The sequence below is a fragment of the Olea europaea genome, chromosome 2 (assembly GCF_002742605.1).
Source record: "Olea europaea var. sylvestris chromosome 2, O_europaea_v1, whole genome shotgun sequence".
In the NCBI taxonomy this organism is placed as follows: domain Eukaryota; kingdom Viridiplantae; phylum Streptophyta; class Magnoliopsida; order Lamiales; family Oleaceae; genus Olea; species Olea europaea.
Genome location: NC_036238.1, coordinates 4,854,729 through 4,865,910, shown reverse-complemented (window position 1 = coordinate 4,865,910; position 11,182 = coordinate 4,854,729). Strand labels below are relative to the sequence as shown.

Sequence of the window (11,182 nt, the reverse complement as noted above, 5' to 3'; positions counted from 1 at the left end):
CATTAAAGTTGATGACTTTCTTACAAACTTCATTGACCTATTTAATAAGGAAAAAATGTTATTTGTATTGCCATTGTTATGAAGAAGTGCCCTTTAAATTTCAGTCGAATTCAAAATGCTGTTTGGATTCATTAGTTACCAAATTCAGTCTTGGATTTTCAATTTCATTTCATTTGAGGATTTAATTCTGAATATCCTCTTTCACCTTGTTTAGTATTAAACTAATGGAAATTAGTGCATTATTCCTTTTTCCTCTAATTTTTACATAACTGTAACTTAACTTTATTTCCCTTTCTTTTTTCTTTATTTATTATGCACAGCCTTGAGTTTTACTAATCTCATGAGTTATGATATACATAAAAAATCTTACACGGACAAATTAATTTTGTGCATTTGTAAACATTTTGTCTCAAAGTGTAAATAATAAAAGAAAATCATGTCAAATTACCAGTGATGTTTCTCACTAAATTACTCTTTAGTTATAGCTGTTTTTACCAGCATAAGAATTAAGACTTGGATATTCTCTCATGGAGTTAAGTTGCTGAGTGTACTATGGTAAATGCTTTGAAGTTTTTGTTCACATCTTCAGGCATATATATTGAATCTTGTTCAGGATAGTTCAAAAAATCCTTTTTTTAGCAGTGGAAGTGCAGCTAGAATTGGAATAATTCTTTATTTTTCTCAACCCACTATTCAACTTTTTCATTTGACAGTTTTGAACATTAATGATTTAGTAGCTGGAGATATAATTATTAGTTTAAATGAACGAGATGAGAACATAAAAATCATTGGGGCTACGTCAGGAAAGGCAATGGAGGAGGGTGGTATCTTGTAAGTATCCTGCATTATAGTTTATCCCAAGGAAACAATTTGTTTCAAACTTGTTAAATGCTAGAGTCTTTTTTTACCCCTTGAGAATTGCGTTCCCACAACTATTTTAGTAGTTGTTGCTCATAGGGATAAATGTTTTAGATATGTAAACAATCTAGATAACATTTTTACCTTCTATTAATTTCTAATAGTCCACTTCTCTCGAAGTACTGATAACACACTTTTTTCCAATCTAAGAATAAGTATATCACTTGTTAGTTTGTATGTGAATTTGTAACTTCTTTCAGGATATGCCTACTTGTAACCTTAGTTTACCTAATCTTCTTGAGATTCAACAATTAATTTATTTAGTCGACAACATCAATTTAGAATATTCTATGTAATAAAAGGCTGATTTTCTAAAAGAAGCTAATTCCTTTGAAGGAGAGCTTCATTTTTATAATATTCACTCCCTCCTAAAGTGGACAAGAAAAATTTGGGTATTGTTAGAAGCATACATATGGAGGATAAGCTTCTAGATTTCGAAAATATTGAATCTCAACATTGGACAGAACTAGATGTAGTATTGAGTGATGTTAAGGAGTTTTTGAATTTTATAAAGTTTGAGTTAATGAAATATCTATCAAAGCATCGTTTAACAATACAGTGCCTTGAAATTTAGTTACACTGCTCAAATTCCTCATCACAAATGGACACCTAAGTGTTGTAGAACAACCGCGTTTTAAGGAGGATTCAACATTCCATTAAGGAAAATAGCCGTTGATGAAGAATTTTAGGATTTTCAAGTTCTAACTTCTGCTTTACCTTGAATTATTTCTTTACTGTACAATAATACATTTATATCTACGATAATTTGTTAAAGGATGTACTGCTATGGTACTAGTTTTTTTTTTTTTTGCTTGGAATGCTTTTACTGTCCAATAGAGTATTTCTTTGACTAACTATGACTTGAATTCTCATTATTAATGGATTTTATTGATTCTGCAACTTTTGGTAGAAAAATGACATTTTGTGGAAGAAAAACGAGTGATTGACTCGTATAACTGGTTAGTTCCTTGCCAATAATTCCAACTTCCCATATATTTTCAAACATATTCAATACATACGCTAACCAAACCATAATTCATACACAACTCGTGCATCGCACATAGCATAGACTAGTTTAAATAAAAAAAAAATATTTATATTCAAATGAAAACTTCATACAATCTAAAAGAAAGAATTGCAAAATAATATATCATTTACAACCATTAAAATGTGAAAATTAAAGCAACTTCACATGTACGAATCTTACGTCTATCCTTTTGATTGCTTCATCTTGAATGGACCATGGAAGAAATGCCAAAGAACTATTGAAAGCTAGTTTCTTTATCATACAGAAATATTACTAATCTTAGCCAAATATGCTGTGAAAATTAGGCCACCTTTTCCTCACTTTCAATAGAACAAACCGGTCAAGAACGTTCTACTTTCGACAACACATAAGGTTTTTCTCTATTCCGAAACCCATTTTTAATCAATTTACAAAGTATTAATGAATAATCTCAAAGTAATTACTGTAGTATTAATTTTCAGAGATGACAAGTATTCTAGCGAGTTAGTGAGTTACCCTCTAAATTGGTTTTCGGGAGTTGGAGAGAATCATCTTCTTCACAAGGGAAGAAATTACAGATTTCAGTTTTTTGGGTATTCAAATATGGATTATCCTTGTAAAGGAGAAATGTTTTTTTCCCAACTTTCATGCCTTGTAACTACTTAATAACTAAATACATGAGCACTTGAGCAGGGCTGGCTGCTGGAGATGTCGAGATGAGCAGGAGTTGCAGGACGTCGACTAGAGGAAAACAGAAAATTTATGGGCAGACCACTGAGTTACTGACACAAAACTTTAGGAAAATATAAGTTTTTAGAGAGGCCAAGAGGACATTTGGGAATTCTGATTCTCTGAGAATTGAAGAAGACGACTTACCTTTTGGTCGATTCCCTTCAATTTCCTTCTGCAGTGTCCATTCAATTTCCTCTACCTGCCGGTATTATTATGAATTTTGAGGCCTTGGGCCCAAGCCGCATTTTTGGAGGCTCTAGGAGGCTGCCTAGGTAGCTTGGCCCCTAGGGCTGGCCCTGAGTGAATTTTTCTGAAGATCACAAAAAATTTATTAGATATTCTTAGTTTAAAATCTAGAACCCTAGACCAAAAGGTTCTCTAGATTTTAGATGTATTACTACCAAATATTAAAGGTAAAGCTTAGAAAAAATATAAATAAAGGAAAATATTATCAGCAAGTAAAAGGATAACGTGTGAAGAAAAAGATAAATCATGCAAGATTTTATCAAATAAATATAATTTGGAAAAGACAACATATTGCAACAAAGAATTAGATTCCCTTTTCAACTTAAACACTGAAGAATTTATTTGTTTATTTATTTTTTATTGTTATTTTTTTGTGGAAGAAAATTTATATACGCCAATTTAAAACTAATTTTTTCGTTTTGAAAAAAAATATATATATTTGAGCTCATATAAGATATTATTTAAAATATAACTTATCTTTTGAGTATACAATATTTGTATTCAATATATTTTGATATCTTCAAATCTCTTCATGCTTGATTTTCGTCCGAAATTTAATATTACACTACATCTAGACAGACTCTCATGTTATAATCTAATGCTATATATTGGATCACTCGACTTCTATCAGCTACAAACTCAACATTGGACTTAAATTTTTAATAATCATTTTCAAAATAAGCTCAATTTATGTGATTTGGGCGAAACCATAAATATGCCAACCCAACAATTCTAGCAGGAATCAAATCAATAAAATTTAATTTTTATTTGTAAATTTGAGCAATTTTCTACTTTCGTGATGATGAATTGATTGATAATTTAGCATTGGTCAACCTAATTAAGATGTAATTATACATATGTAATGGAGCCCCCTCATAGGGTAGTCGAGTTGGTGGAGTAGGTGAGCCCGTAGGTCTTTGATTATGAGTTCGATTCCTCTTATAAACATTTTCTTTGTTAAACCTGTCGAACATGACTTGTCTAATACAGTTTACCTGGCTGGCGTGGTTTGCATGCTATTGCGTCAGTCCGAGAATTTACTTAGTGTGTATCCGAAGGAAAGCGGCTGCAAGTCCCCCGCCATAAAACAAAAAAATAAAAAAAATAGTTATACATATGTAATGCATACATACCCTATAGTAGATCTGTGGCAAATTGGACACGTGGACTAGATGGTCTAGCAAATTAAATATGTAACTAATGTGAGCTAATGAAGGTAAGCTGTCCCGCCTCAACATGAAATAGTTAAAATGCTAAAAAATAAGTTAAAAATTCATTTTATTTTCTGAGTTTTTTGGGAGAGATGCAGGAGGTACGAATAAAAAAGTGGTATGTATTTTATTAAGTAATTAGCACAAAACGTTCTTACCTTTCAATGTTATTGTACAAAACGTCCGTACTTTTCATTTTTTGACACTTTTATTCTTATATTCACATTTTATTGTGGAAATCATTATTTTCATCAAATTTCTTGTGTAAAATAACAAATATACCCCTATTTAAATAAAACAATAAAAAAGAAAAGAAAAGTTAAAGAATACATTGCAGTCATACTTCGAAACTTTTTAAAAAAGTGAAAGTGAGTCCAAATAAATTATTAAAAGGTTAATTAGCATAAAACTTCCATACCTTTCATCATTATTGTGCAAAACGTTCCTACATTTCATTTTTTAATATTTTCACCATTATTTTATATTTCATTACGAAAATCGTTATTTTCATCTATTTTCTCAATTAAAAGTTGTAAAATAACAAATATACACTTGTCTTTAAATAAACAAAATAAAAAAATAAAGAACAAATTGTAACTATATTTCCAAAATTTTCAAAAAAGTAAAAATAAATTCCAAATAAATAATTAAAAAATAAAGTAATTTTTGTTTTTTAATTATTTATTTAATTTTTTTTTTAATTTGAGAATATAGTTAAAATTTGTTATTTACTTTTGTTTATTTAAAGATGAGTATATATTTATCACTTTATTGCTTTTAATCGAGAAAATTGATGAAAATAATAATTTTTGCAATGAAATATAAAAATAAGAGTGAAAATGTCAAAAAAATGAAAGATATGGACGTTTCGCACAATAATAATAAAAGGTAGAGACGTTTTGTGCTAATTACCCTCTTAATAATTTTTTTTGACTCATTTGCACTTTTTTTTAAAAGTTTGGGAATATGATTGCAATTTATTCTTTAACTTTTCTTTTCTTTTTATTGTTTTATTTAAATAGGGGTATATTTGTCATTTTATACGAGAAAATTTTGAAGAAAATGATGATTTCCGCAATAAAATGTAAAGGTAAGATTAAAAATACCTAAAAATGAAAGGTAATAACTTTTGCACAATAACATTGAAAGATAAGAACGTTTTATGCTAATTATCCTACTTTATAGGTTTATATATATAATTTAGGTTTTGTGTATAAGATGATAATTCAGAAAGTAATAAAAATGATATTTCAAGGTGACTCTTCACTTTGTTTCATCTTTTTGCAATTAATATTATATTTGGAAGGAAAAATTGATAACTCTACATAATATTAAAAAGAAAAAATATCTAAAAATTTTAGATACTTATTATATTGTTTAAATTTAGTTAATATTGCATATTAAATATGTAATAATGAATGAAAGTATTCAAGAGAAAAGTCTCAAACCTTGTTCCAACAAATAGAAATATTAATTCTTTAGTTAATAGTTTGTGACTTTGTGTGATTTATGAGCCAAACCCACTTCCAATTTTCATAAATCATTTGAAATGCATGTTTTATGTATTCTCTTTGACTTTGACACCCGTTCCCCCCGCCCCCGCCCCTTTTTTTCAAATTAAAATGAGTGGAGTAGTATTTTTTAAAATGACTGGTTGAAAAAAAAAGTAAAAAATTTCAATTTATGTGTAATATTATTTTATGGGATATTGTATAATTGAAAATAGAAAAAAAATAAAATTTAATTAATGGGACCAAATAGGGCTTGAGTATAATTGTGGGGTGTTGTAATTGACCCGTTCTTGGGGCTGCAACCTGTGACTTTACCACATGGGAATGACCTTAGAATTTGGCAATCCCACGACTGATTTACGTCTTACCTACTCAGGCTCAAATAAAGTCGCACGATGGGCAAATTCAGAAAATTATGTTAAATTGAGCTAATATATATTCAAAATAATTTATATAATAATGGATTTGAAAAAAAAAAAGAATTAAAGGTTTCACCACTCCCTCTATATCCATTTATATTAGAGACTCCAATGGTAATTTTCCCTCTATATCCCTAACTTTAACTGCAATTGAGTCCTCGATGGTTTATTTTGTAACGCTTGAGGTTGTTTTAGACCTTTTCACAGATATTGTGCCTCTTACCACTATTTCTCAAGCCAAAATACCAAAATAAGCAAAAGTAGATTTAATTTAGGCCCTGTTTGGTATCCATTTTTCATAAGAATGAAAATGAAAAATATAATCGGTACGAGACCCACAAAAGAAATAGAAAGTCAAATGTGATGACTTGATGTGATGGATAATTATCATATTTTTCATTTTTGTGGCTAAATAATGGGAATCAAACGAGGGCTTAATTGGAAAAAAAAAAAAAAAAAAAGAAGAAGAAGAAGAAGAAGAAGTAGTAATGAGAACATGTAATTTCGTTTATTTTAATATCTATATCAACTTCTTCTAAATCAAAATTTGAATTTTAAGCTACAAAACAGAAAGATTTAGCTTGGAGATCATTCTAGATTTTATGGGTCTTTTATGTAGATATTTTGGGAAATAAATTTTGTGAAAAGTTATTATTATTGTTATTTTGGAAAATGTGGGATTAAGAATTAGGAAAAAGTTATAAATTTACGTGCAAAATTATTTTATTGAAAAATATGTAATCGAAAATGAGTTTTAAAAAGTTTGTATTAGAGAAGGACTATATTTCTCCAACAAATCTTATCGTGCTTGACGATAAACTTGTAGATACTCGATATATGCCAAGAATTATCAAAATAGTTGACTTGAATATTCGCTAGCTTCATGGAACGTGTCAACCATGTGGATTATTCTGATTGATCCCAAGACATTTTGTTATTTGAGACGAAAGTAACGTTTCGTCTTCCCTAAATACCTAACGTGTGGAAAAAAGTATGAAAATTGCCCCCACCAGCTTAGGCCGTAGATTGCGTGTCCAAAAGGTATATAGAACTTCAAAGCCTACCAAAATTTCGATTATTTCATCTCAAGAACTACTTTAATTCTTCCTTTTTCTGCCCATAAAATGAAGTTTTCAAATGTGCACTTGAAAACCTCAAAATTCTCAAGGCTAATAAACTTCATTTTGATATCAAGTTTTATATGTATAATCTGTCTCTCACTAACATTATCATTATTCAACTTACATAGTACTAAATTCTCACATTACTCAGATTCATTACAAGATTTGTCATCGTCGACTTCGCTCAAGCATATTGTGTTCGGCATTGCTTCGAATGATAGATCATGGCGAAATCGAAAAGATTACGTCAGGCTATGGTGGAGGCCTGATGAAATGAAGGGATGTGTTTTCCTTGAAAACATGCCGTCCAATACAACACTAGATAATGATAGATTTTCCAATCTTCCACCTATATGTGTCTCCGGTGACACGTCTAGTTTTCGCTACACCTACCGGAATGGTCTCCGGTCAGCTATTCGAGTGGCGCGGGTTGTGTCGGAAACTGTTGCCCTCAATCATTCAAATGTGAGGTGGTTCGTTTTTGGAGACGACGATACAATTTTCTTTCCTGATAATCTGGTGAAGACACTGTCGAAATATGATCACGGGCTTTGGTACTATATTGGGACAAATTCAGAAAGTTTTGCGCAGAATAAGGTTTTCTCCCATGAAATGGCCTTTGGAGGAGCAGGTTTTGCCATAAGTTATCCTCTTGCAAACGTGTTGGCTAAGGTTTTCGATTCGTGCCTCGAACGATACCCTCACCTCTATGGAAGTGATGGTAGAATTCATGCCTGCCTATCAGAGCTTGGTGTAAGTTTAACACACGAGCCAGGTTTTCACCAGGTATGTATCAATTTGTCCTATTCAAAGTTCTGCATATTTATCTTTACTGTATAGAAGTTTTAGAGAGATTTAAAAATTTCGTAAATGGATGGTTGTAACACTTGATCTCAAGTTGTCTACCTTATTTAAACTGTCCTAAACGAATGGTTAAAAACTTGATCTTAAGAACCTAATTTGACGGTCTGACCTTTGTCTACTCTGATTTAAAGAGGGGACGCCCGTGTGTCCCTTCAAAGTTGTCTCAACAAAGTTCTAATACGTGAAATCTTCATAAATGCATAGTTGTAAGACTTGATCACAAGACCTTCGTCTAACCATTGTCTCTATTATGTTAAAGAATTGTTCATTTATGTATATTTTATCTTCGACTGAAAACTCTATCAGATGGACTTTCGAGGGAATATGTTTGGTTTCTTGGCTGCGCACCCCGTTAGACCCCTCGTGTCTCTCCATCATACGGATGCGATGGATCCGATTTTCCCCAACATGACTAAAATGAAGTCCCTAGAACATCTATTTCAAGCTGTACAAATCGACCCGCACAGGATTGTACAACAAACTGTTTGCTATGATCGATGGTTTTCTTGGACAATCTCGGTTTCATGGGGATATGCTGTTCAAGTTTTCCCTAATAACGTATTTTTGCCCGATGCTCTGCGAATGCAAGAGACTTACACTTCTTGGAAAAAGAATGGTCTAAACGTCCATTACAATCTCAATACAAGGGAACATCACCCAGATCCATGTCGAAGGCCACCGGTATTTTACCTCGACCAAGTATCATCAGGCCAGGATGGGATAAAAAGCACTTACAAGAAGATGGTCTCTGAAAATTGCACATATGACAGGGCTTCGCCGAGGAAGCTTGAAGAAATCAGGGTGTTCTCTCACAAGCAAGAACTTGACATCAAACAGGTACTTGCATAAACTTTGGATACGTAGCTAAACAATATAACAAAAAAGATTTAAAACTTAATATCTTGTCTTCTGAACATTATCAGTCGTAGAAGTTCTGTTTTTATTTCAATTTAGGCATTCTATCTACCTGTGTTAAACTATGAGCCCGTTTGAACCCCATTTTTAGAGGAGAATGACTTTTAGAATTAATAGAGAATGTGTGATTAAAAATAAAGAAAAGTTTTAGGGTTATTGAACTTTAATTTAATTTAATTTCAATTAAGTCACTAAACATTAATTTTAGTTTTAGATCTCACCACCACACCACCTTTCACCTCCCAAATTAATCAGAATTGACAACCATACATTGTCATAAAAGTGTTTAATGAAGGAAACAAATACCTCTTTTAGCCATTTAATCTAAAGACATTTTGATAACCCCTATCGTACCATATTTTCATTTCTAGGGTCCACGTAGGAATTGCGTGGATGATATGTAACTGAATGCGATATGGTTATGAAACTCGAAACTGAGTTATAGTTCAATGACCTAATTGAGACAGATTAAACTTTAGTAACCCATTTAAGATTTTGTTGAAGGTTCGGCGACCCGGTCATGAATCTATTCTCTTAGACACGACCAGTCTTGTGTAATCTAACCAAACAAACCATATATATATACACGAAACTCTGTAAAATTTTCGCTTCTTTTTTGTCATCTCGACTAATCAATTCAGATTTTGTTCCTTGTACCATGCAGTTGCAGGCACCAAGAAGGCATTGCTGTGGTGTATTACCTAATGCAGCTGGAAGTGTGATGGAAATCAATATTAGAGAGTGTAAGAATGAAGAGTTGATAAGCATGCATCCGTGATGCTATACCATTCAATATGAGTTGATGACTCCAAGCTCATGAGTTTGTCAATGTGGAAACTGATTAAAGGACCCCATTGGCTTTGGAATTTTCTTCATTAAGAAAATGGCATGTGGGCTGGAATTGTTTAGTTACTGTGACAGTAAATGCCGTGTTAGGCAATTTAGGCTAGAATTCAAAGTTTGGTAATGACCCGTTAAGTACTTAGTGGAGGAGAACTTAAACTATAGCAAAAGCAAATGGGATTTGGAGTGGAGACAAGTGTAAAGCTTACTTCATTGATTCCTAATTAAATATACTTTTGACATAGAAAATGTATATAGAGTTGAGATGTATTGTTTTTAATGTTCTCTTTGAGTACCTAATTAATATGCGCGCACTGAGGACTGAGTGTAGTTTGATTTGGGTTAGATTCGACTCCAACCCGAAACCAAACCAAATTAATCGGTATGGGTGAATTTTAACCCACACCCACTCTAACTCTTAAATCGATTTTGGTTTAATTCGGTTCTGTTCTGTTCGATTAGTCGGTTTGGATTTTTAGTCCAAATTGAATTTTAAAAAAAAATTCAGATTTTGGGCCCAATTAGATTACAAGAACTAAAATAAATTTATATTACAAAAATTATTAATTAACAAATAAAATCAAGTTAAAATAGATAACCAATAGAAAATTTAAGAATTTTGTTGCATTTTTATGCCTTATGTAGTTTGACTGTCCAAGTAGGAAAAAATGTTAATTATAACATATTGAGCTTGTGAAAGGAATTTTCAGTACTATTACTTACCAAAAATATCATAGATTGGAGGGAATCGTGATATAGTTATGAGATTATAGCTTTTTTTTTCCTTAAAAAAAATGATAAACATGTAAGTGCGTTGGGTTGATTTGGTTAACCAACGGTTTGAAACTTCAAATCATGACTAAACCAACCCCTATTTAAAAGAAAATCAAACCAAACCAAACCAATTACCTATGTCAAACCGACCCGAGTCGGTTCGGTTTGATTGATTTGATCAATTTTTCGATTTTTTTGTCCAGTAGTATGCACAATACAACTCTCATTCTCCCACCTAAACTCCTAAATAGATCTTTCTTCAATATAAAAAATTTAGCACAAAATCAATTTCTATAGGGGGTGGTTTTTTTAATGGACAAGACTTAAATAAAATGATTTTTATATCCATAATAGTAACGTTTGGGAAAAAAAATGGAAAAACCTATAAATCGTTTATAGATAAACGTATATTTTCTACCAAATACTTGCTAACCTTTTTCATGCCAAATTGTATTTGGCTTCACTTAGCTAAATTAGCTAAAGGTATGGGTCATAATTATTAAGGAAAACCCGCATGGCCCAATGATCTTTAATAATAGGCGCTCGACATACAAGCTACACTTTATCAAGAGGCACTGTCGCATCTACAATCCCTGTTCCGAGAATTGAAATACTGTCCTTG

At 31.6% G+C, this 11,182-nt stretch overlaps 1 protein-coding gene across 1 annotated transcript; it reads left to right on the top strand.

Moving 5' to 3' along the window:
• The first annotated feature begins 7,108 nt into the window (after positions 1-7,108).
• LOC111409313 lies at positions 7,109-10,070 on the top strand. The gene is made up of 3 exons (XM_023039350.1): positions 7,109-7,950; positions 8,335-8,865; positions 9,608-10,070. The coding sequence occupies exons 1-3, from the start codon at positions 7,168-7,170 to the stop codon at positions 9,719-9,721; spliced, it is 1,428 nt and encodes a 475-aa protein (XP_022895118.1). The 5' UTR covers positions 7,109-7,167; the 3' UTR covers positions 9,722-10,070.
• Positions 10,071-11,182: the final 1,112 nt, after the last annotated feature.

Excerpts from the sequence above, each read along its gene's own strand:
- LOC111409313 (XM_023039350.1), top strand. The coding sequence starts at position 7,168 with ATGAAGTTTTCAAATGTGCACTTGAAAACCTCAAAATTCTCAAGGCTA. Across the intron at positions 7,951-8,334 it reads ACGAGCCAGGTTTTCACCAG|ATGGACTTTCGAGGGAATAT; the intron begins GTATGTATCAAT and ends AAACTCTATCAG. Across the intron at positions 8,866-9,607 it reads AAGAACTTGACATCAAACAG|TTGCAGGCACCAAGAAGGCA; the intron begins GTACTTGCATAA and ends TGTACCATGCAG.